Raw genomic sequence first — 27,245 nt, forward strand, 5'->3', positions numbered from 1 at the left:
CCAGTTAAGGACTTGGGCATTCACCTCCATAGAATGGTTAGAGCCAACCATCTTGAAGAACAGGTGGAAAAAATGCAATGCCCAGAAGCGAAATTCCAAAATGAATTGACAGCCAGGAAGAGTAAAAAATGTTTTTTCCTAAAGATAGCCTGAGGCATTCTGAGGCAGATTGCTAGTGCTCACAGTGTTAGAAACTCTAGCCAGTGACCAGTTTTATGATGATTTCACCATGAGAGCATCATGTGCTTCTACCCATAATACACCTTAGTCTTGTATTAAGTTTGAAAATGGATGGGTGAACAGTAATTTTTGTCAATGCTGTACTAAAAGAATTAGGGCAGTAGAGGTGGATATTCTGCATATATCATCTGAATTTGGATAGTAGGTAAGGTTAATGAAGATTTGAGGAATAATTTTAGAGGGAAGAAGTTGTCTGGAATTGCATGGAAAAATGCCTGATAAGATATTACAGTAATAGAAGACTTTATTGCAATGTTTATAAGAAATATGTATATGAAAGAGATCTCCAGTTTTAGCATGTAAACAGTTGAAGATTAGGTATATTTCAGAATGAGAATGTTTGGTAAATGTTGATTCTGTTGCTTTGATCTTTTCTTTTTTCAGGAGGAAGTTTGAATGAATACATGTCATGATTTTGCAGGGTCAGGAGCTAACAAGTAGCGTAGTATTTTGGAAGATTTTATTTTCACATAGGATCGAAGATGATTTTTTGAAAAACATGTCAGTATGTGCCTGATACAATTGATGTTAATGTGAGTGGAATTGTATTTACCAGGTTACCTCTTTCTCTCATTACTGTAATATTTTTCAAAATGATTGCAGCAATTGAGTGCTGGAGAGCGTTTAGGTTTGCCTATTGTGCCAGTAAAAGAGGTTGAACAACCTGAGAAGATCTATGCTACTCTAAATGAAATAAGAGAAAAGCTTGGTGTCACAAAATTCAAAGGTAAATTCTGTTTCAAGTGCCATTTTACATAATCTGTTGCTGTATTTATATGCTTTTTTGAAGTGGAGAAGTATGAAAAGGAATGCCTTAAAGTGGGTATAAATGCTAAAATATGGTGCATTTGCTAAGAATTATAACAGTAATAACTTGTGTATTTGCAGGTATACAAAAACAGGGATGGTTATACAAGAAGAGCAAGAAAAATAAAAAATGGAAGTGTTTATATTTTGTTTTGACAGATATTCTCTACTACTATGACAACCCAAAAGTGAGTTTTTTCTTTCTAGGATGTTTCATTGTACATTAACATTACTGGGTAGCTATGAAAGCCTTGTAGCTACATGAACCTCCTATATGGGGTCCCAGAATAATTTAATGAATGGAGAGAATGTGTGAGGAAAGGTTGACATAACAGGTAGTGATGAAGTGAGGAGATAGTATTTTGAAGATTTTTGAATGTGTTTGATGATAGAGTGGCAGATATAGGGTGTGTTGGTCAGGGTGATGTGCAAAGTGAGATGGTCAGGGATTTGGTTTGGTTAAGAGAGAAGAGGTGGTGAAAGCTTTGCAGAAGATGAAATCTGGCAAGGCTGTGGGTTTGGATGGTATTGCAGTTGAATTTATTAAGAAAGGGGGTGACTGTTCTTGATTGGTTGGTAAGGATATTCATTGTATGTATGGATCATGGTGAAGTGCTTGAGGATTGGTGGAATGCATGTATAGTGCCATTGTACAAAGGCAAAGGGGATAAAGTATTTAAAGTACTGCGGCATAAGTTTTTTGAGTATCCCTGGAAAACTGTATGGGAGGGTATTGATTGAGAGGGTGAAGGCATGTACTGAGCATCAGATTGGGGAGGAGCAGTGTGGTTTCAGAGGTGGTAGAGGATGCGTGGATCAGGTATTTGTTTTGAAGGATTATTTATTTATTTTATTTACTTTGTTGCTGTTTCCCACGTTAGCGAGGTAGCGCAGGGAAACAGACGAAAGAATGGCCCAACCCACCCACATACACATGTATATACATACACGTCCACACACGCAAATATACATACCTATACATCTCAACGTATACATATATATACACACACAGACATATACATATATACACATGTACATAATTCATACATAATTCATACTGTCTGCCTCACTAACACAAGAAAAGGCAATCAAGTGTAATAAGAAAAAATCTTAGAATATATCATGCCATACTTGATGTTTTTGAACCTGAAAGCACTCATTATTAGCGTTAAGAATACATCATGGTTTGTATTGAATTATGATACCTACCCTTTGTTGATAGTGGATTGAGTTTGATTTTCAACATTTATTTATAGCTTGTTTATATTGTGTGGCCTTCTGATGATAGATGATATGTACATTACAGCGTACTAAACCAAGGGGCCTCATTGACTTGAACTGCTCTTATCTCTATCAAGTTCATGACAGTTTCTTTGAGCGGCCAAATTGCTTTCAATTGGTGGAGAGGGAACTGCCCTGCCTAGCTACAGTGACCTATTTGTGCTCAGACTCTCAGGTAAGTTTTCTGCAATTATGTTGACAGTTTTTCCTCTATTGAATGGGTATTTTCTCATTTCAAGAGTATGAACAAAAGAAGGAACAAAGCATGATTTTTTACTCAAAGGTTCAAATCCTAATGCTACCTTGTTAAGGATGGAAAGACAAGCATGTCAAAGAATTGGGTTGGAGGACAGGCAGTTGAATGTACAGTCACAGATATTAATGGACTGTTAAACTGTCTGGTAGTTGATTGAACATCATTTAATTGAGCACATACCATACCATCAAACATAACCATTTTTGCTCTCACAGACAGTGATCTTTCTTTCCACACACCCTCAGTGCACCCAAGACCTTTGCTCCCTCTTTTACCCTGTGGTTCACTTCACCTCTCATAGTTCCATATTCTGCCATATCCTCTCTCAGGTATATAAAGCACCCAACTTCCACCAGGTTTACAGTTAAAACTAACATTCCAACCAACTTGTCTCTCTTTCCTGGTAAACTTCATTACCTAACTCTTCCTCTTTTCATATACTTTCCCAAACTCATGTTAGTCTTTGCAGTCTTTCAATTGAGTTAGCCACCAGAGCTATGTCATACAGCAGCTGACTTCACTACCCCCCTACTTCAACTGACTTTAACCCTGCCCCTCTCTCCATGACCCCTGCATTTACCTACCTCAGCACCCCATCCATAAACAGATTAAAGAGCCGTGTTAACATTACACATCCTTAATGCAGTCACATGCTCACTTGGAACCACTCACCGTCTGCTCTTCTTACTCACAAACATGCTTTACTATGTTGATAAAAACTCTTCACTGCTTCTAGTAGCTTTCCCCTTTCACCATATGTTCATAACACCTTCCACAAAGCCTGTCTCTAAACCCTGTCATATCCTTTCTTTAGATCCATATATGCTATTTAAAAATCCCACTCCTTACATTTTTCCTTACACAAATTGTTCAAAGCAGACAGCTCTTCCATGCATCTTCTACCATTCCTAAAGCAACACCACTCTTCCCCAGCTTAATAATCTGTGCAAGCTACTACCCTCTTGGTCAACTCTGTCACTGCCATACAACTTACCAGGTATACTCAGCAGAATTATACATCTGTAATTCATGTATTCACTTTTGTCCCTGTCCCACTTGGCTCTATATTATTATTATAGCACTATGTGGGCGTTTTGTCAGTCCTCTGGCAGCTCACCCTGATCTCTACATATTTAAAAATCTTGATTAACCAATCACACACACTTCATCTGCTCTTTGCCTTTTCTTTGCCTTTTACCCCTTACCCATCTTCTCTCTGATGTTCTTCCATCTCTTTTTGTTCTCACAGTAACCAAATCCTTCTAGACATTTTTCTTTTTTCCATAGTTATCATAGTTATATTCAGTTCGTAGGCCATTGACATCATGAATGGCCATGTACAATCTAAATGCCCTCAAAACTCATCAGCACCAACCTTGGACAAGAAAAAGAATCTTTGCATCTTTTGGAAGCGGTTCACAAGCTGTACCCTCTAGTGTACCTTCCCTGCCTAGTCACATACCCTTTCAAAAGCTTATATAACATAATTGTAAAGTACACAAAGCAGAGCACTCAGAACACACATACTGCTTAGCAATCACAATCATTTATCTTGTGCACAGTGAAGCGAAAGTACTTTCAGTACAATCCCACTTCAGCATGATTAGCACCTAACTTTTTGCAACAGCACTGATCCCTTCACACCTGAGTCCAGTTCATAACCATACATCTGTGTCCACACACAAATGTAAAGTTTACTTCTGCCACACATTTCAGGTGCCTATATCCACAGATCCCACCATCCTCAAGAAAAACCACAAAAATTATCAACTTTGTAATGACTTTGTAAGCCACTAGCCTCCTAAACCAGTCTTGCAACCCCATTCCATCAAACATACATACACCCAACTAAATTTACTCCTCAACTGTGCTTTTACCCTACCAAAATTGATTCACATAATCAACACACATTGTGACTTGAGTCCTGATTGCTGGTACCTTGGTTTGGATTGAGTATTATGACATGCATACTTACAGGTACAGTGCTTTGTCTGTGTACAATTGTTGTCATTTTAGTTTACGCAGAGGTATGAAATTTTGAGGGTTCTGAATATTATGTGAGTTATTCACTGATCCATTTGTGTGTGTATTTGTTTCAGGAAATGACTAATGACTGGATGGCTGTCTTAAGGCCACTATGTGTCCCACAGATGGTAGGGGCACCAAAGCTTCAGACCCTGAAATTTATGAAGTCACTTCATCTAACTATCATGCAGGCTACTCGATTACCATCTAAGATTGTTCCAAGTCCATATTGTCTTGTTTCTCTTAACCAGGTAAGATGAGTGTGTGGTAGTCCATTCAGATGACTATGCATAAATGCATTGAATGATTTGTATTGCTTCTGCAAGATGTATCCAAGACTCCATCGCTGTGCTTTCTGTATAATACAGTGAAGATATATTTTTCCTTTGCTTGTCTTTTAATCTCCCATCCAGTTCTGATAGCCGAGTGAATATTATCAGTGTGAAAAGAATAGCAAATTTGATGGTAAATGAGTGAATGCAAACACCATGATTTTGATATTCACCCACCCAGAAATCCCTTACAAGGTAAATATTGGATGAAGAGATTGCGGTGTCAGACTATACATCCCAACCCCCATTCAGTATTTTAAATTTTAGACTATATGGACATGCAAAGGACAAATGTAGGAGTGATTATGTAATGTGGATAGTTTGTGGGGAATCCTTTGAGACATCTCAAGCAATCTCATTCATGAACAGAAATATTTAAGTGTTGTAATTTTATAGGTAAACACAATTCCATTAACAAAAAGTGCATGTAATATAGAATAGGATTTGCAGAAGTAAGAGGGGATGTAAACAGAGCTTTTCTAAAGAGTTCTTTTGCAGCTGCACTAAAGAGCTTTAGCTTCAATGGAAGATCACTGGCATGGTAATCACAAGTTATTCCTGTAGGTAAAGTAAAGGAAAAGGATAAAAACCATTGCCCACTTACCTCCCTGAACATTCTTGCTTATACAGTGGTGATGGATTAAGTGTTTCTTATGATGCCCTTTCAGGGATGCATCATTCTCATGCCCTCTTGAGAGTCATCATTTGAATGCTTCTGGGAGGAGGCATTACTCTAATGCTTCTTCTTTGGCTTGTCCTGTGGGTGCTCCCTCCTAGAAGCTTTTTGTGGGCACTCCTTTTGGGGAGAATCCTTTGGGCACATACCTGAAGGAATACTCAGTATGTGCTTCTAAAAGCCAAAAATCTTACTCAAAACCTACTGGTTTTGAGGCAGGTAGTGAAGCAGACTATTAAGAATTACCCAACCATTTTTTATATGCAGAAAATTAAAAGTGAGAGATGGTTACTGAAGAGAATTCCCATGATTTGAAGGTTTGCTTTAGGGTAGCGCATTGTGTTACCTCTTCATTGCTGCCATTAACAGTGTTGTAATTAATATATGAGGACATTATAAGTTATACCTCTGTCTTGATGATTTAACTGTCTGTTGTACATCTAAAGTTATCAAGAAATGCATGTGAGTTGATGTTGATGAGATTACCAATTGGGCTGACAATTCTGGTTTTAATTTCTCTGATCAAGATCGGCTAAAAGATCTGCAGTTCCACATGTATTACTGAAAAACATTCTCATTTCATGAAGAGGAGGCAACATTTTTAGGCATTGTTTTGACAGAAAAATGAAATGGGCCTCTCAACTGAAACACCTTGCAAGTAGAATGGCAAATTCACCATTTTGAAGGTGTCTCTAGCAGATAGGGAGCAGAAAGGAAAACCATGCTGAAGTTATATGATTTATTATGTTGACTGAAATTGGACTGTTGTTCCCAGATGTATTTGTCACCCACTGATGACATCATGAAAATGGTTGACTATCCATAATCTTGGTATTAGAATATGCACTGAAGCATTCAGATTCTCAAAAGTTGAAAGTCTGTGAGCATATTCAGGCAAGCTCCCTGTGAACTGAAAATGTGAAGAACTTGGCTTTAAGCATCTTAGTAGGCTTAAACATACACTATCTAACCTTACATACAAATATGTTGTCTGATAATTTGCTGATTCTGATAACACTCGGCCCACCTGATCCACATTACCAGAAAAGTTTACACAGATTTCAGGATCTCGGATTGGCAAGCATTCACACTGTAAATAGAATCCAAGCACCAGAACTACATCTCTGATTCCTGTTCCCACCTGGGACTCCCTCAAAAGGGTGGCCACAGTTAATAGAGTCCCAGAAACCAGTGTTCTCCATTGCCATTTCTTTGTCTTTAGTGCTGCACCCTAAACAGGCCACTGGCAAGGGACGACTCATGTGCAGTGTTTGCAGAGGCTCTTATCCTGATGTTCCTACTGACTAACCCTCCTGATACTCAGGTGGGTATTACTGGTAATATACCTCCCAGACCATTTTCCGTCCTTACATCTCTCACAACATTAACATTACCAGCCAAGCCAGCAAAAAGCTAATACCTCAAGGACATAGAAAGAAATACCACAAATACTCCATTAAACAAAGACACTAGTTCAGACAAAACCCACACAACAATATTGATAGAAATCACAGAACAAACCCAGTCTTTGAATAACACCATCTCTTCTAAAGTCTTCTAGAATCTTTTTCTCTCCATCTTTCATCAGTCTCATGGTGTTTTTTATAAAAAGTGATCAATATTTTTGCAGGTAAAAGTCTGCCGAACAAGACCAAAACCAGGACCAGATCCAGTGTGGGATGAAGAATTTATTCTGGATGACATTCCTCCAGATGTTATCATGTTCACTATTACTGTGTATAATCATGGCAAGCGTAGCAAAGACTCAGAGGTAGGTTCTGGTTTAACATTGTTGTAGACCCTTAAAAGTATGACTGGCAAGGACTCTTTGTGGTTTGCCTTTGGTTAACTTGTGGCACTTACTAATTGATATAGAAAAGAATGTCAATATTTTTTGTTTTACCATTCAAGAGCTATTATTTCAGAAACTAATTTATATATCAATGTAATAAAATGTTATGTTTGAGGTGAAACTGTTAAATGAATAAGTGGTTCGGTGGTACCTCTGCCAGACTTACAGTGTATCCTTCCTTATGTCATACTGTATACACTTCTCACTTTGCAGTTACAATATCCATTGATGTGCTGTCAGTGGATTGAACCAGGGCATGTGAAGCATCTGGGATAAACCATGGAAAGTTTTGTGGAGCCTGGATGTGGAAAGGGAGATGTGGTTTTGGTGCATTACACATGACAGCTAGAGACTGTGTGAACAAATGTGGCTTTTTTTTTGTCTTTTCCTAGTGCTACTTTGGGTGCTACTTTATGTGTGGTGTGCTGGCGATGGGAATGGATGAAGGCAGCAGGTATGAATGTGTACATATGTATATGTCTGTGTATGTATATGTATGTATATGTTGAAATGTATAGGTATGTATATGTGTATGTGTGGGCGTTTATGTATATACCTGGGTATGTGGGTGGGTTGGACCATTTTTTCATCTGTTTCCTTGTGCTACCTTGCTAATGTGGAAGATGGCAATTAAGTATGATAAAATGAAAATGAATCATAAATGAACCACTATCTATATGCATTTTTTTTCATACATGTTTGCCATTTCCTATGCAAGCAAGGCAGTGCCAGGAACAGACCATTCTTCAGTGGTTTTAGAATTTTAAACTTGAAAGGTTGTCTATGGGTGTATCTCATATTGGAACAGGGCATGGTTTGGAGATTTCTCAACCACCCTTTTCAAATGGAATTTGGGACAACCCCCAGCTCAGTGTATAAAGGAATGTATGCAGGAGGGAAAGACTATCTATTCTATCTATATCTCTAACACCTGTTCCAATTGGAACTCCCTCAAAGGGGTGGCCACAGCAACAGAGTCTCCATAACTAAAGAACCCTAGTGCAGAGGCAGACATTATAGAATATGCAGAAGAGATGGTTACATATTGACAAAGGCTTGTCTTTTTGTATTAAATCATAGCAGATAAGTGATATCAGTGTTTCATGTGCTAAGAGATCCAGTTTATATGGATCTGGAGAATGTGAATGACAAAGATGAGTGCAGTGCTATATGGGATGTGTTAAGTATATAGAGGAGCAAATGCATGTGTAAGAGTGGATGGAGAGTTGAGCAGAAGTTTCAGTATTCATGTGGGTGTGAGGTAGGGCTGTGTGATGTCACTAGCCTTTTAGCATGTAAATATGGATGGAATGATAAGAGATATGAAAGCAAAACTAGAGAAAGGGGATACAGAGATGGAGTGTGGTGCCGAGGTATGGTGGGTAGTGAGAAGTCTGTTTGCTGATGATACTATGTTTTTTGATGATACTGAAGAGTTCTAGAAGGTTGTAGGAGTGTTCTATGTGTGTAAATGTAGTTGATTAAAGGTATATGCAAGTAAAATTACAGTAATGGTGTTTGAAAAGAAACAGAGTGAAAGTATAGGTTTGAAAAAATGCCCTATAGAGAAAGAGCAGAAAGTGTACCAGACTATGTTATCAGTATAGGGGGCTAAAGACTGGAAGAGGAAACAGAATTTAAGTATTTGGGAGCTATTTTGGTCAAGTTTGGTGCTATGAAAGGAGAGATATGGGAGAGAGCACTACAAGATAGAAGAATCCTTGGGTCCCTTAGTAGAATGATGAAGGGTAGAGGTGTAAGTGCAAAAGTGAAAAAAGGATTACAGGACAGCATAGTCCTCCAGACCCTGACATATGCATCCAAAACGTGGATTAGGAATGAGTCATAGAGGTCAAGAATCCAGGCTGTAGTAATGGGCTACTTAAGAGGAGCATGTGGTAGGGCTAGATGGAATGAAGAAAGTAATGAGGGGGCGTGTGAGAGATTTGGTATGGCAGAAAATGAATTGTGGTGATTATAATAGTATGAGTAAAACGTAATAATAGGAAGTGATTTGGGCATGTAAAAAGAATGCAGGATGGGAGCTTACAAGGAAAGTGTATGATAGTATGATTAAAGAATTTGGTGTGAGAGGATGACCACCTGTGACATGCAGAAATAGAGCGGAATAGTACTGTTAGGAGAGAAATATTGGAAGAATGCATGGAATGGTGTTTGCGAGGGAAGGAAGCATGTAAGGACAGGGTTAAGTGGAGACTTTTTTGCCATGGTCACTACCTTGATAGGAGTTTCTAGAGGGAATGGGCATCCAGGATCTGTTTTTCTAGATATGTTGGTAATAATATGATTGATTCATGCATTTGGTGAGAACCATGGAAGAGAATTGTGTTGAAAAATACATGAAAATATGATTTTCTGTATCATACACTGATTGTAGATTGAATATTTAAACATAAGGTGATCATGAACACTCAGATGTTAGTTAAGATTTCCAACTCTATCACTTATTTTCTTCTTTATTTTTTAAAAATGTAGATGATTCTTCTGTTCATTGTTTTAACACTGAATTACAAGGAGAGGGTTGTTCCACCACCCAATTCCCACCCCATTTAGTTGCTGTCTGTAACACAAAGGGAATACATTGATAGAATTCTTTCTCTAATACCCCAAGGACCAAATTGGAGATGGAAGGCTGGAGGGTTGAAAGGGGGCACATATCAGAATTCTTCAAGAAGTTAGCCAAGTGATTGATACGAGAAAAATGAAAAATAGTAAAAAAATGGAAGATAACAAAAACTGGATAAATGTAAAAGAGCATGGAAGAGCAAGAAAATTTTGCGCCAAGTAACTTGAGAGGAAACTTGATGAAAAAATAAGGAAAGACTGATTGAGAATTAATGAAATCCTGCACTAGATACCAGAGCATGAATAATTGAGTAATACAGTGGATGAAAAATAACCAAAAAGTATTATTGATATATGTGAACAAAAATAAAAAGATATTGGACACTTCAAAATGTGTGAAAAGTATTGAGGGTGACTAAAGAAATATGTATGATGTTAATTGACCATTACAAATATGTATTCAGCTAAGATACAGAGATTGTGAATTGTTCAACAAATATGAAGATTTACTTAAACATATTGAGATAGAAACAGATTTACGAAAGGTAATAGGTCAACTTGAAGATAACTCAGCACCTGGGACAGATGGAACTCTCTCCTTCTTCATGAAAATGTAGATAACAATAGGAAGGTAATTCTTGTTAATGAAGCAGAAATAACATGAACTCAAAATGTCAAATGCATCACTAGTGTGCAAAGAAAGATTTGAGCTAATGCTGAAGTAGTACAGATAAGTTAGCTTGACATCCAAGTAGCAAAACTCTTTGCAACAGTGATAAAGAATGCATTTTGGAACACATGATAAAGATAAATAAACAAGGAATGATGTAGATTCATGCTAAGGAAAAGAATACAGATATAAGTATTAGTTCACTCCAACTGCATCTGAGAAACTTTGCTGAAAGAAAGGAGAATGGACATAATCTTTTTTGACCTCAAGACATTTGATTAAATACATAAATTGCAGATTTTTACGAGAGAAAGCAGTGATAGTCTTCACACTCATGATAGATTATGAAAGGAGAATGGACAACCACTTATGATAGTTTATAAAAGGAGAATGGACATTATCTTTTTTCACCCTCCTCAGACATTTGACAAAATAAATTGCAGAATTTTACTAGAGAGAACAGTGATAGTCCTCGCACACATGATTGTTTACGAAATTTTTCATAATGGTTGTAATTTGGCTGCTCTTGGCAAGGCCAGCACAAGCTTTGATGGGCTGAGTTTGCAGTGTGCTGAACTGCAACTCAAGGGTGAAATACCTCTGTCGGCAGGAGGTGAGGATGGTGCAGCAGCCTCTCCTGGGAAGATGAGGTCTAGGTGTTGGTTAGAGAGAGCTGGGAGGACCATTGTGTTTATTACTTCAAGGTAAATGGTGTAGGAGGGACTGAGGATGATCTTGAATGCACCCTTCTAAACCGCTTCCAACAACCTTTGTTTTATGGTGGATAGAGAGGAACATCGGTGCTAGAAATTCAAGTCCCCCAATAATTGTATATAGATAATTATTCCCATGCTTCATGTGATATGGGGCACTGCAAGGATTGGTGACTTAAAGCTGCATGCATTGATCATGTTCTTTGGGACATCGGTGAAAGCATCTCTGGCCACTACCAACAAGTAAAGGCATTTTTCTTGGTCACACTTGTGCCACATAATGTTCTCTTCATACTGCTTTAATTGTTTTTTGTTTCATTAATTGCAGATGTAATGCAGGTTTGAATTGCAGGTGTAATATTTAACAAATGACACACTTTGTTTGTGAAGGGAATGTTAATGGATGGAGATGGGTAAAGAGAGGATCAGCATTCTGACCCCAGCTGTCATGTCAGAAACAATGTTTTAATTACATTCATTTAATAGTTTAGTTCTTACCATCCTTGTTAATTTTTGCAAAGTTCAGTCTTAATATCTGTATGATGCCTGCATATTACATCTTGCTAGCTGCTTTACCCTTAGCTTTGTCTCATGCTTGCATATTACTTGATTTCAAATGATTGTAATCTGCATTTTCTGTACATTACTCAGCTCTGAAAATATTGTCTTTGTGTCCATTCTTTTTACAAAAATGGTTTTAGAGAAGAGCAGTTTGGTTATTGGAATGTATTAACAGGTGGCAGAGGTCATGGTAGAACTGAACACATTACAAAATGGTGAGGAAGTGGAGGAGTGGCATCCTCTGACTGGCATCACACCTGTTGGAGACTGGGGAGCCATCAGACTAAGATACAGGTGAGGTTGCCCCATCCCATGTTTTTCTGTGCTCAGTCACTTGATCAGGGTATTGCCTGTGTCTGTGCATTCTAATATGTATTTATTAACTCCTTGTATGAAGGAAGAGAGGTTAAAAAGACAATTCAAACTACAGATGTTTAAGTCTGATAAGTATACCTGGTAAAGAGGTCTAGGAGAGTGGTGATTAAGGGGGTGGTAGTGTACTAAAAGCAAATAATTGGAGAAGAGAAGTGATATTTTGACAGAGTTTGAGGGAGTTGTGGATCAGGTGTCTACTTTGAAAAATGTGTGTGAGAAGCACTTGGAGAGATAGTGATGTATATTTGAATTTCATGGATCTGGAGAAAGTATATGATTGGGCTGACAGAGATGCTTTGGATAAGTGAAGTAAATGGAAAGTTGCTGAAATCAGTGAGGAGTTTCTACTTAGTAAGGCATGCTTACAAGTATGAAGGGAGGAGGGTAAGTGCTCGGATGAGATGAGTCTATATCAGTGATATATGATTTTCCATGGCTGTTTAATATGTTTATGGACTGGGAAAGAGAGGGGTATGGGGGGTGAGGGAGTGAATGTAAGGGTTTTGGAGCAAGGGGCTAGTCTAATACTTGTTGGAGGTGTTAGGGTTCAGGGGAAAGTTAATGCATGGGTTTGGAGCAAGGGGCAGGTCTGCTGTTTGCCAGAGGTGTTGGGGGTTAGAGGGAGGGAATGTAAAGGTTTTGAAGCAAGGAGCAGGTCTTCTGTTTGCTGGAGGTTTTAGGGTTGAGAGTGAGGGCAATGTAAGGGTTTTGGAGCAAGGGGAAGGTTTCCTGTTGTTGGAGGTGTTGGGGTTGAGAGGGAGGGAAATGTAAGGGTTTTGGAACAAGGGGTAGGTCTGCTGTTTGCTAGAGATGTTGGGGTTGTGGAGGAGGTAAATGCAAGGGTTTTGGAGAAAAGGGCAGCTTTGTTATTTGCTGAAGGTATAGGGATTTAAGGGGTAAAATTAATAGTTGTTTTAGGATATATTTTGTCAGACTATAGGATAATGACAATTTAGGTGAGTGTAGAAAACAAGAAAATTTGAGTTAATGTAAACAAAAATAGTGAGTTGCAGCAGATGGATGTGACTAGATGGTTTGAGTGTGAGCTCAGATGAGGAGGACTTGAAGGAAGTGCAAAACTTGTCATCTGAGACAGACATAGCAATAGATGACCTGTGGGGGCTGAAGTGACTCACAGGGTGGCTGTGTTCCTGGATGTGTTTAAAAGTGTGTGCAAGGAAAGGGCAGTGCCTCTATGGACAAAGAATGATAGACCCATCATTGTTGTAAGGATACAAGTCTTGTGTCTTGAATGCAAAGGAGGGAAGGAGTGTAGCTGTGCTAAATGAAGTACATTAGGATAATATGTAAGTCATAGTGGGTTGATAGTGCACAAAATGACATAGTCAGGGAGTGATGTGGGTATGAGCATAATTTGATTGAGATGGCTGACCAGGGTGTGCTGAGGTGTTTTAGGCATGTAGATAGGACAAGCAAAGAAAGAGTAATGGAAGGAGGGAGTAAAGCAGGCTTTTTCAGTATCTAGACCTAAACATTTAGGAAGACAAGAAGCTCTAGGAAAGGAAGCATTGGAGTGATGATAGGGTCTGAAGCAAGGGATATAAAGTCTGTGATGCTGGACTTTGGTTAGTAGACGTGGATATTGGTTTATCATACATGAGAGATATGCAAATGACATCTTGTGTATAATTGTTCTTGACAATACTTCATTGAGCTTAGAAAGGCACATTCTTTTAGCCCTATTACTCCACATTTCTCCAAACTTAACCAAGGTTGTATGACCCAAGCCTCATTAGGTTGATGATGCTTGACATGAACATTAAAAAATTAATGAACAAAATGTGTCACATGATGGTGCAGGTAAATGTATACTAATTGAGCAATCATGCTCTAGATGAAATATGGCATAAGGGTTTGTAACCTCAGTTTTTCATATAAAGTTAAATTTGAGTCTTGTTTTTAATATATGCATTTTTTTTAATTTGAATCAATCAAATCTAATAAAGATTAAGGTGAATAATGTTGATTCAGGAGTGCTGGGGGGTGTCTGGACCGGGTATTTGCTTTGAAAAATGTGTGTGGGGAAATGCTTAAGAGAAGGAGAAGGATTTGTATGTGGCATTTATGGATCTGAAGAAAGCATATGATGAGGTTACTAGAAGTACTTTGTGGAATATGCCTTGAATAAATGGTGTTGGAAGAAAGCTTCAGGAAGCAGTGAGGTGTTTTTATCATGCAAGTAAGGCATGTGTATGAGCTGGAAGAGAGGAGGATGTGTGTTCCATGTAAAGATGAATCTCTTTCAAGGGCGTGTGTTGTCACTATGGCTGATTAGTCTATTAATGGATAGGATGATGAGGGAGGCATGTGTGGGGAGTTTAGAGAGAGATGCAGGTCTGCCGTAAGTTAGGGGTTGGGGCTGTTTGCAAATGACAAGACTGGTGGCTGACTTGCGTGAAGAACTGCAAAAGCTGATGTTTTGGAGTGAGTGAAAGGAGGATGTTAAGAGTCAGTGTGAATAAAGTAAGGTAATTATTTATAGTTTAGGAGAGAAACAGGTCAGGTTGAGAGTGACTTTGATCGTAGGGATCATGGAGGAAGTAGGGTGTTTTTGATACCTGAGAGTTGACATGACAGCAGGTGGAATTGTAGGAACTGAAATGAACCATAGGGTGAGTTAGGGGGTAAAGGTTGTGGGTTTATTGAGGGATTTGTAGAAAGAGAGGTCACTCTCTCTCAGACTAAATATGAATATGTGTGATGGTATGGTAGTCCCAGAGGCACTGTATGAATTTGAGACATGGGCCTTAAATGAAAAAGTATGGAAGAGGACGGATATGTTGGAAATGAAATGTTTGAAGAAACTGTGTGGTGTGAGGAGGGTAGGCTAAGAAAGGAGAGGGTGAGAGAGTTGTAGTAGTAAAAGGAGGATGGTTGAGAGAGCTTAAGAGAGTATGTTGAAATTATGTGGATATGTGGAGAGGATGAATTAGGAGAGACTGACTAAAAGGGTATATGTGTTAGAAGTGAAGAGAACAAGGAGGGGAAGACTGAATATACATGAGGATGTGAGGCATGTACAAGTTAAAGTGAATTGGTGTGATGTTGTGCAGAGGGGGAAACATGCTGTCATTAGGCTAAACCAGGGTATGTGAAGTGGTCAAAGGATGCAATGGAGAGGTCTGTGGGGCTTTGCTGTGTGTTGGATACTTGATTTTGTGCATTATACATGACAACTAGAGGGTGGATGTGAACAAATGAAGCTCTTCTTTCTCCAGTTCTACCTTGCTAATTCAAGAAACAGGAAACAAGCATGATATGCATTTAACATTCTGTATCCTGTTATGGGTAAGGTACAAGCATTCTTTTGTGGATGAATTAGTTGAAAGTCACTTTTCCACAGGTACTTTCACGACCTCATAATGCCATGTGAAGAGTATAACAGTTTAAAAGAACTTCTTCTAGATCCCAGCCTTGAAGCTGTGCAGGCTTTGGCTGATGTCTCTCACAGGGACCGCAATCCTCTGGCTACCTCGTTACTTCGGATTTTTAGGTAAGAACTGTGTTTTGATTTTGCTTTGAAATCTTGTTTGTTTCTAACATTTTGGGTCAAAGTGTTTCTCAAGGTTTTTGCTGCCTGTAATGATCGTGTTTTTTTTTTATCAGAAATTTTATTTCTTGAATAGTTTTGAGTTAAGCTTGCAGCTGTATGATTACATGATGTGTGCTTTTACCCAAAAAGTCCTCATAACTGATGCCAGTGATGTAATGTGCTGCAGGAATGAGTGTCGGGAGCATGACCTTCTCCAGCGACTAACAGAGCACGAGATTGAGCGAGAGCATGAGACTAGTACCTTGTTCAGAGCTGCCTCCCTCACCACCACACTTCTTGACCTTTACATGAAGTCCACCTGCACTGAGTTCCTCACTGAAGCTATCTCTGACACCATCCATCGTATCCTAGAATCCAAACAGTCATGTGAGGTAAGACCATGATGATGACCAGCATTTATATCATTCATATAAGTGAAGCCATCATTGCAAGGTAAGATTGTTTGCGCAGTGGCAGTATCTTAACTAATGAGGTAGGCGGTGCTGCTACTGTGGAAAGTAAATAAGCTCGGAATTGGGAAAAATATTGAGTTTTAGCACCTCTAGGGGTGCTCTAGTTTTACTGGAGTAGCCAAGTCTCACCCCACCTTCATGTAGTGACTTTGTTAGTACTCTCCTTAGGGGTGGTACTAAAAGGGAAGTCATTGCCCAATTACATCAGGGCAGTAGTTCTAGATTTTAACAAACACCTGAGGTCTACAGTCACAGTTAGTTTTGTCAATTTTGGAGCCTTGCTGCCTCTGGAGACACTGTGCTGGAGTTGCCCTCTGCCAGTGTCCTGTCAAGGGTGAGGCACAAAACGCTAAGAAGCGGCACTGGAGTCTACCAGTTATGCCGAAGGTTAAAAGGAAAGAGTGATTGAGGGTGATGGTGCCGATTGTGAATGGGATGACTGGGGAGAATAAAAGGAGGGAGATTGTGGAGAGGTTTAAAAGTTGTAGAGTGGATGTGCTAGGGATTGGGGAAACCCATATCCATGGGCAGGGTGTGTGGAGGGAAAATGGAAATGATAGATGCAAGTTATTGGAAGGCATGGAAGGAGGTGTTATATGGATGGGAATGAGTGAAAATTATTGGGAAGAGGAAAAGAAGGATGTGCAATTCTGCCATCACTAAGAGTATGGGAGGATGTTACAGAGCATGGATGGAATGGATCAAGAATAGTGTGGGTGAGAGAAAAGATTGGGATTGTGAAATATGCATTGCTATGTGTATATGCCCCTGTGAACATGAAGACTGTACAAGGTAAGGATGAAATGAAGCTTTTCTGGAGGAATTTGAATGACTGTAAAAATGGTATTGAGAATGAGAGAAACGTGGTCGTATTGGGTGACAGGATTGCGAAAGTGGGATGTGATGGAAATGATGAGATAGTTGGTAAATGGGGAGTACCTGGAGTAAATGAGAATGAAAGCTATCTTGTGAATATTTGTGCCAAGAGAGGTTTATTCCTTGCGAACCTTTTTTCAGCACTAGATGATCCGCAGATGTACATGGATGAAGAATGATGGAAGAGAAGAGCAAAAGGTTTCGATTGACTATGTGGCAGTGGATGAAAGATTGAGAAAGGCTGTGCTGTATGATAGAGTCATGAGAGAACTCTTTGGAGAGACTGACCATTTCACAGTTTTTGTGGGGATAAGGATCAGGGAGAAGTGGAGGTACGATGTAAGGAAGAATGGAGTGGTAAAAGTGTTGGCAAGCAAGAAGATGAATCTGGAAAAGTACAGGGAGGAGTATGAAAGGAAGGTAACTGAAAGCTTGGATGGAAGTGCAGTGAATGTAGGAATGCAGTCATGTGTGAATGAGGTATTTAAGATGTTTAGAGAAATTTTAATAAAGGTTGTAGAACAGTAGTTGGATACAAGATTGTGAGATGCAAGAATAAAAAGGGCAGTGCATGTTGGACAGAAGAGATTAGAAATGCTGTGGAAGAGAAGAAAAAGGCATATGATAAATTTTTTAATAGGAATGTACCAGTGGAATTCGGCAAAGGAGGGGGAAGAATACTGAATATTCAAGTATTCATTCAAGTCAATTAGGATAGAACATTATAGTAATACAAATATTTTTTATATGAAAATCATTTGAAAAGCGATTATGGTAAAATTTTTTGAACAACGAAAGAAAGCAAAAGTCAGTTGTTTTCGTCATGATTTTATCCCATTTTCTTCTGAAATATGTGCATCATTTCAGCAAAAAAATATTATATTTCCATGAGTGTATTACAGTAAACCCTCAGTTTGATGGACCCTGATTTAATGGATTTCAGATTTAACAGACCAGGCAAATGATAATATTTAATTGATAATAATGTAAAGAATGAAAAAAATTAAAAAATCTCAAACACTGTACCATGTGCATTTCATGTCACACTTGTTTTTGGTAGCATGGGGTATACTCACTCTGTTTCAGTCTCAGTCTGCATCAAGCTATCATGTGGTCAGGCTGTATACAGATAATTATGACTTTATTTATTAAATAATTTTGCACTTCGTGCAATTCAAAATTGCATCAAACAATAGAGAAGTTAAAAGAAAATGTGTGAACTGTATATTGTATCACCATATATTGTATTTAAAAAATGGCCCATAGGTTACACTTGATTTCACGGATTTTCAGCATTAACAGACACCCCTCCCTCCTATTAGTCCGTTAAATCAAAGGTTTACCGTATATCAAGCACAGCATGAGTAGAATATCTTTGTAATATAACTATTTTAACTGCAAAGTATTAAAAAACAAATAACATCCCAAACATATTTAGGAAAGGCACTTGTGGAGGTGAACATTGTGAAGTAAAACTGATGGAGGCCAGTATTATGAGGTAAGGTTGGTGAAGGACAGTGAAAAGGCCAGCAACATAAGGCATTGTAAATCATGACCAAAGATAGCATAGTAAGATATGGTAGTGTTGGTGGCCAGCTTTGTGAGGTAAGATTGTTTTAGGAAGTACCATGAGGTAAGATGGAAGCTAATTGTAAAGTAAGTAAATGATGAGGCCAACAGTTGAAAGTAAGGCTGGTGGAGGTCAGTAATGTAAGGTATGATTGGTGTTGGCTATCACTGTAAAGTCAGACATTGATAAGGCCTATGCTTTGAAAAGATAGAGCTGGAGGCCAGCATTAAGAGATGAGGCACCGGAGTAAGGTAGCTTTGTGAAGTGATGTAGGCCAATTTTGCGAGGTGAGACACTGATAGAGGCCAGCTATATTAGGTAAGACAGGTGGAGGACAGTTTTGTAAAATATGCATTGTTCAGACTAGCATTAGAAGGTAAGATAGTGATGTAGGCTCCAGATGTTACATGGTAAAACTATCTTGTTTCTGTTACATATGATGATGTGGATGTTTGCAAATTACGTAGTTGTATTATCTTATTTGTGTATTGAACATAGCACTATTAGTGTAAATTGATTCGATGGCTTATCTGTGTTAATGTAACATGATTAGATATCATACTTGTCTTCTTTGATGTGTGAGCAGATTACATCATAGTCTCCATAAAATGTATGCTCTTTACCAAATTTATAAGCCTTGACAAAGACTGACTAGGTGATCCAAGAAGAATTCTCGTCTCCATGTGAAAATGTTGGCCAAATGATTTAAGCTACAGGTAACTGGGAATACTAGGTAGAATTATATACAGCACATTATTTCTGGTTATTTGTCCTTTAGCTATATAAAATGTTTTTTCTGACTTAATTCCCATTTAAGAACAGTCTCGGTGTTTCATCTTCTGAACAGTTCTACAAATCTAAGTTTTCCAGTTTATTATATTAAGGTCTGTAGATTATGAGAGGAAAAAATAAAGTGTGGAAGAAATGATTGAACTTATCAGTTGCAGTGCAGTAATATGAAAATTATAAATTTACAAATCTAATAAATTTTTCAGCTCAATCCTACTAAAATGGACAACCCAATGGATGCATGTGCCAATGCAGAGTTTCTATTGAAAGTTCTTGATGACATCACATCAAGTATCTTTGCCTCAGCATCAGCCTGCCCTATGTAAGTATAAACAAATAGTATCAGCTGAGGTTTTTTACCTGCATTCACACTACAACTTCCTGATGGCTAAAGTGAAGTAGGTGATTTCCTCTGGAAATTTTGTTTAATTATCTTAGACTTTCGAATGCATCTACTGCCTTTGTTTTCTCCAGTGGCAAATGTTTATCTTCATTCCTATTTAAATCTGCAGTAACTTTGTGGTTTACTTCGAGCAGTGCTGCAGTTGGAATGAAGTTTTGTGCTAATGCCTGCCTTCCATATGAAGCTGCTATATTATCCTTCCTTACCCATGGCTATAGTTTTTGTTATAACCAGTGTCTTTTAACCCTTCCCATATCTCTAATAATTTTGGACCTTGTCATGAAATGTCTTGGGTTTACTGTCATGATCCCCTCACAAGATTTTATTCCCCAGAAGACATGAATCTTATTTGAGTCTTGGGGTAGATACACAAATTCAAAACAGTTTTATTGATTCTTGTTTTTCTAATTAGTTCTTAGCTTACTTTCTTTCCTTCATCCTTCCTTCCATCATGTCCTTTTTGATGAGTAGAATTCACCTATTACCTCTTTGCATTTATCTGTGTGTATGTTAAGGGAAGAAAGTTCGGCAGTTGTGAGGCCCTATCCCTTGAACTTTCTCCACCTGTGATGTGGCTGCCATCACATAGGTTACACATTGCCCTTGCTGCTGGAAAATTTTTCAAGAATATAAATTCATGAGTTATTTTTTTTTTTTTTTTTTTTTTTTTTTTATACTTTGTCGCTGTCTCCCGCGTTTGCGAGGTAGCGCAAGGAAACAGACGAAAGAAATGGCCCAACCCCCCCCCCCCATACACATGTATATACACACGTCCACACACGCAAATATACATACCTACACAGCTTTCCATGGTTTACCCCAGACGCTTCACATGCCTTGCTTCAATCCACTGACAGCACGTCAACCCCTGTATACCACATGACTCCAATTCACTCTATTTCTTGCCCTCCTTTCACCCTCCTGCATGTTCAGGCCCCGATCACACAAAATCTTTTTCACTCCATCTTTCCACCTCCAATTTGGTCTCCCTCTTCTCCTCGTTCCCTCCACCTCCGACACATATATCCTCTTGGTCAATCTCTCCTCACTCATTCTCTCCATGTGCCCAAACCATTTCAAAACACCCTCTTCTGCTCTCTCAACCACGCTCTTTTTATTTCCACACATCTCTCTCACCCTTACGTTACTTACTCGATCAAACCACCTCACACCACACATTGTCCTCAAACATCTCATTTCCAGCACATCCATCCTCCTGCGCACATCTCTATCCATAGCCCACGCCTCGCAACCATACAACATTGTTGGAACCACTATTCCCTCAAACATACCCATTTTTGCTTTCCGAGATAATGTTCTCGACTTCCACACATTTTTCAAGGCTCCCAAAATTTTCGCCCCCTCCCCCACCCTATGATCCACTTCCGCTTCCATGGTTCCATCCGCTGACAGATCCACTCCCAGATATCTAAAACACTTCACTTCCTCCAGTTTTTCTCCATTCAAACTCACCTCCCAATTGACTTGACCCTCACCCCTACTGTACCTAATAACCTTGCTCTTATTCACATTTACTCTCAACTTTCTTCTTCCACACACTTTACCAAACTCAGTCACCAGCTTCTGCAGTTTCTCACATGAATCAGCCACCAGCGCTGTATCATCAGCGAACAACAACTGACTCACTTCCCAAGCTCTCTCATCCCCAACAGACTTCATACTTGCCCCTCTTTCCAGGACTCTTGCATTTACCTCCCTTACAACCCCATCCATAAACAAATTAAACAACCATGGAGACATCACACACCCCTGCCGCAAACCTACATTCACTGAGAACCAATCACTTTCCTCTCTTCCTACACGTACACATGCCTTACATCCTCGATAAAAACTTTTCACTGCTTCTAACAACTTGCCTCCCACACCATATATTCTTAAGTTATATTTGTCAAATTTTTATATTTGAGATAGAGAGAGCATGTGTTTCTTGACCAAATGCTTGAGGCTTATGTGTGTGTGAGGTTAAGAAAAAATAACCTGGTCTTATAAGGGGAACAGCCTACAATTGTAGTCCTTTCTCAGTTTGCTGCCATTCACTGGTGTACTCCATTGATGTTTGTTACCTCTGCACAGCAAATGCCATACTCCTCTTTCTGCACTGCTTGCACTCTTTACAAAAGCCTAGGAGTGATTAGTGATAACAATGAATTCCAAAACGATGCTGGAAAAAATGGAAGATATCACAGAGTTTGCAGCCAGTTATATTAATCAGGAGTTGAATAGAATGGTGGGTCTCTGTTACGAAGTGTGTTGGAGGAGAGGCTGTAATAAACTGTGAATAAGAGTAGGCTTATTAATTTGGAGAGAGATATATTTCTCAACATATCGGATTGAATTATGAAAGATTGGAATTTATGCATGAGTTTTGATATTTTGGAGTGGTCATTAAAGATGGTAGAGGGAAAGCTGAAGTTGAGAGCAAGTCTTGCAGGGAAGAAAACTTGGAGATGCACTGAAAGTTTGGTTATTAAAAAGAAATTTAACTGTAGAGTGTAAAAGAAGCTTGTATTCCCTTATACATCTCTCATCCATTTGCACTCTTTCCCTGTAAGTACTGCCTAAACACCTCTCTTTTCTCTTTCACTAGCAACTTTACTTCTTCATCCCTCCACTCACTACCATTTCGTATCTGCCCATGTCCCACCTTTCACATGCCATCTCTATTTCCCTAAATTCCTGCCACTCTTCACCCACTCCTCTTGCTTCATTTACTCTCACCTTTTGGCATTTTACACTCAATTTGTGCTGCTATTTCTTCTCATAAGTCTCCTTTCCAAGCTCACGTACTCTCACAACTCTCTTCTCCCTGATATTGTTTTCTCTTTTTTTTCCTTTTTTCAAAAACCTTTACAAATCTTCCCCCTCGCTTCCACAAGGTAGTAATCAGACATCCCTCCAACTGCCCCTCTCGGCCCTTATACATTCAGAAGTCTCTTTTATATGCATATCATTCAATACCTATCTAATAATGCCTGTTGACCATATCTCCTACTCACATACATATACTTGTATATATCTGTTTTTGAACCACGTATTCCCAATCATCAGTCTTTTTCATCAGTCATCTCCTCAAGCTCTTCATCATTTCCATTCATAACACTGCATACCAGATGCACACCAATTATACCCTCAACTGTCACACCACTTACCTTCTCATATAAATCACCCTTCACTTATACCCGGTCTCATGCACCAAAACCACTGACACACTCACTCAGCTACTCCCAAAACACTTGCCTCTCATGATCTCTCTCCTCATGCCCAGGTGCATGAGCACCAATTATCACACATCTCTTGCCCTCCACTCTCTGTTTTACCCACATCAGTATAGAATTTACTTCTTTATACTCTGCCACACACTCCCACAATTCCTGCTTCAGGAGTAGTGCTACTCCATCCTTAGCTTTGACCTTCTTACCAACCCCTGACTTTAATCCTAAGACATTTCCAAACCATTCTTCCCCTGCACCTTTGAGCTTTGCTTCACTCGTAGCCAGATCATACAGGTTTCTTTTCTCAATCATGCTACCCATCTATACGCTTTAAAACATCCCAGTCTGAGTCCTCGAGGAGGAAGAGCACTCCACGCTTGGCTCCTTTTTCTGTTTCCTTTTTTAAAAATTGAAATACAAGGAGGGGAGGGTTTCCATCCCCATACTCCCACCCCCTTTGGTCGCCTTCTGCGACACATGGGAAATGGGAAGTAGAATTCTATCTCTCCTACCTCATTCCCAGTGCCATCTCACCTCACAGGAAATGGCATTGCTATCCCCTGCATTGGCAAGGAAGTGCCAGGAAACAGACAAAGAAAGGCCATATCTGCTCACATCCTTACATGAGCTGTCAGATGGTATGTAATGTACTGAAACCATGGCTCTCTTTCCACATCCAAGCCCACAAACCTTTCCATGTTTACCATGTATATTTCACTGCCCTGGTTCAGTCTATTGATGGCACGTTGACCCCAGTATACCACATCATTCCAATTCACTCTATTCTATGCATGCCTTTCATCCTTGCTGAAAATCTTTTTCACTCCATCCTTCCACCTCCAATTTTGTCCCCTGCTTCTCCTTGTTCCCTCCACTTCTGACACATATATCCTCTTTGTCAATCTTTCTTCACTCATTCTCTCCTCATGTCCAAGCCATTTCAACACACCCTTCTCTGCTCTCTCAACCACACTGTTTTTAGTACCACACCTCTCTCTTACCCTTTCATTATTAACTTGATCAAACTTCCTCACACCACATATTGTCCTCAAACATTTCATTTGCAATACATCCACCCTCCTCCACAAATATATATATATTTTCTTTTCATAATGCTCACCATTTCCCACATGATTTGGTAGTGTCAAGAACAGATTGCTCTATTCCTTTTGGAGAGTAATACAGGAAGGGAGGAATTCCAACCACCCACTTCTGCCCCTCTTTCTTGCCTTCTTTGACATGCAGGGAATACTTATGCAATATTCTTTCTCCCCTATTCCCAGGGATATGTATTTTTATATTTTATTTATTATACTTGATTGCCATTTTTCACTTCAGCAAGGTAGTGCCAGGAAACAGATGAAGAAAGACCCATCCACTAATATACATATATGCCCATGCATGTACATATATATACATATCAACATATACACATATACATACACCTACACAGCCATATACAAATTTACACATGTACATATTCATACTCTTTTGCCTTATTCCATTCCCAGCACCACCCTGCAAGATAGCACCAGGAGAATTGACTTAAAAGGCCATTTTCATTCACACGCAGTTTTTCATGTGTAATGCACTGAAACCACAGCTTCCTATCCGCATCCAGGCCCCACGGACCTTTCCATGGTTTACCCCAGATGTTTAACATGCATATAGGAAGTTGTGGTTTTGGTGCATTACACATGACAGCATTATTCTATGCAGACTGGAAGCATGTTATTCACCAGAGTCTGAGGGTCATATGTTTCAGATGCATGTATGAATGTTGTAATTTATGGCTTTCAGATGGAAGGCAGCATGTTGTAAGCCTTTTATGATAAATGTTTGGGTTCGTTTGTTGCAGGCCTTTAAGGTACATTTGTGGATGCTTACAACGTAAAGTAATGGAGAAATGGCCACAAGACCGTCTAGTGAAAACGAGAGTTGTGTCAGGTTTCATCTTCTTACGCTTGATATGTCCAGCCATCTTAAATCCCAGGCAGTTTAATCTTTTACAAGGTAAGTTGCCTCAAGTTTCCGTTATAGTGTTTGTGTGCAATGAAGTTATTTTGCATATCCTGTCCTGTAATACTGCTTTCTTTATTTTGTACATTGATCCATTCAAAATCTCCTCCGACATTGATGTAATTATAATGAATTGCAAGTTTTAGAACTATACATTTCTCTGCATACAAATATTGAGTTTAAGTTTATTGATGATTTAATAAATTTTCATGATTTTAGACCAATCATTTACTTGTGTTTAAACTGTAATAATGTAATATTTTTTGATAAGCAAAGGAGGTTTACTTTTTCAGTTATTTGGGGTTGTCACAATAAACTGTAGGAGAAAGTAAGAAGGGCAGTAAAGCTCTAAAGAATGAAAAAGCTTGGGATGTAGATGGATTGGTAAGCAAGTTTGTAAAGATTGCGGGTTAAATTGATGTGAAGTGGATATAGAAGGTGCAAGTGGAAGCAATATCCCATTGTATAAAGGAAATGGTAGTGACTGTACTTATTATACAGGAATAAAGCTCTTCATTGTGGTTCTGGTATCAGCGCATTTTGCATGATGTGTAGAGAGTGGATGCAAGTGAATGAGGCCATTGCTTTGTCTGTTCCTGGCATTGCCTTGCTTATGCAGGAGACAGTGAACAGATATGAAAAAAGAAAGATCTTATTTGACAAGGTATGTGGTAGGATAATGATAGTTAATGTGAAAAGGATAAGTAATCCCCTTTCTGGAAAGGAACATGATGGGTTTCAAAAGGGTAAAGGGTGTATAGATTAGATTTTTGCATTTTGAAAAGTAGTATAGGATGTTTTAAGAGGGAAGAAGGTGTATACATCATTTATGGATTCAGAAAAGGTATATGATAAGGTGGACAGGAAGGCACGTATGGAAGTTTTGACTTTATATGGTGCTTAGAAGACTGGTGAGTGCTGAGAAGCTCTTATAATGGAAGTAGCGCCAGTTTCAGAGTAAGTGTGGATATGAGCAGGTAGGTTGTAGGATTGCATCAAGATTTTGGGATGTCTATGGTTATTTGATTATATGAATAGGGCATTGCTTGAGATGAGAAGAGGGAGTTGTATGTGGATAATGCTGTGGTGCATACATCAGAGGAAGAGTTGGATAGAATGGTAGGCTAGTTTGATGTGCATATTAGGAAGATTCTGAAAGTGAGTATGAATAAAAGAAGATGCTAGTTAAAAAAAAAAAAAGGGGGGGGGTTGGAGTTATATTGCAAGGTATGGTAAAGAACTGGAAGTTATAGATACATTTTAAGTATTTGGGAGTGAAATTTAGTGAGGATGGTAAGGAGAAAGCTGAAGACGAGTTCATGCTACACAGAAAAATTAGGTTGCATTGATAGCTCTTGTGGATAGAAAAATAGATCACTGTGTCCAAGAAGCTTGGATGAAATAGTAATCATATCATTGCTGATGTGTGTAGTTGGGACCCAGTGTAAATAGGACAGGATAGTTAAATGACTGGCAGCAAAGATCAATGATAGCTGTTGTATAGTTAGAATTAGGATAGATATATAGATTGAAGAATGAAAATGTTGGAAAGTTAGGATATGAGAAAAAGTCATGAGAAGGCATGTGGATGAAATTCCTTCAGCATATTGTGGTTATGTAGTACGTTGTAATACAATGAAATATATAAGAAGAGGTAGACAACAGAAGAGATGGAAAAATGTAGTGAGAAATTTGCTTATGGCAAAGGGATTTTCAGATGGTGTTGTGTGAATGATTTAGGATTGAATGCAGAGAGAATTTCGTGAATGTGAAAGGGATATGAATGGAGATCTTGGACTCAAATGGCAGATCACCTTATTGAGTGAAGTGAAAAAGAACTAGGTGCTTTTTTCAGGGCAGAAGTGTATTTTTCACTTTGCTAACTGGATATGGGTCACTGCCAAAAAGCACACAAACAAGTGCACATACACACACACACAAGCTAGGGTGTGTGT

The 27,245-nt window shown here is 38.9% G+C and overlaps 1 protein-coding gene across 1 annotated transcript in view; it reads left to right on the top strand.

The window, feature by feature from the left end:
* Positions 1-27,245, top strand: part of vap (RAS p21 protein activator vap) — a 60,616-nt gene that overhangs the window by 24,976 nt on the left and 8,395 nt on the right. Inside the window, exons 7-16 of the mRNA XM_071666398.1 lie at positions 844-967; positions 1,129-1,235; positions 2,354-2,503; positions 4,684-4,860; positions 7,248-7,388; positions 12,175-12,293; positions 15,739-15,888; positions 16,115-16,319; positions 19,842-19,957; positions 25,130-25,284. Coding sequence (XP_071522499.1) covers positions 844-967; positions 1,129-1,235; positions 2,354-2,503; positions 4,684-4,860; positions 7,248-7,388; positions 12,175-12,293; positions 15,739-15,888; positions 16,115-16,319; positions 19,842-19,957; positions 25,130-25,284 — 1,444 coding nt within the window. The remainder of the gene's footprint in view (positions 1-843; positions 968-1,128; positions 1,236-2,353; positions 2,504-4,683; positions 4,861-7,247; positions 7,389-12,174; positions 12,294-15,738; positions 15,889-16,114; positions 16,320-19,841; positions 19,958-25,129; positions 25,285-27,245) is intronic.

This window comes from Panulirus ornatus, chromosome 11 (genome assembly GCF_036320965.1).
Source record: "Panulirus ornatus isolate Po-2019 chromosome 11, ASM3632096v1, whole genome shotgun sequence".
Taxonomy (NCBI): Eukaryota; Metazoa; Arthropoda; class Malacostraca; order Decapoda; family Palinuridae; genus Panulirus; species Panulirus ornatus.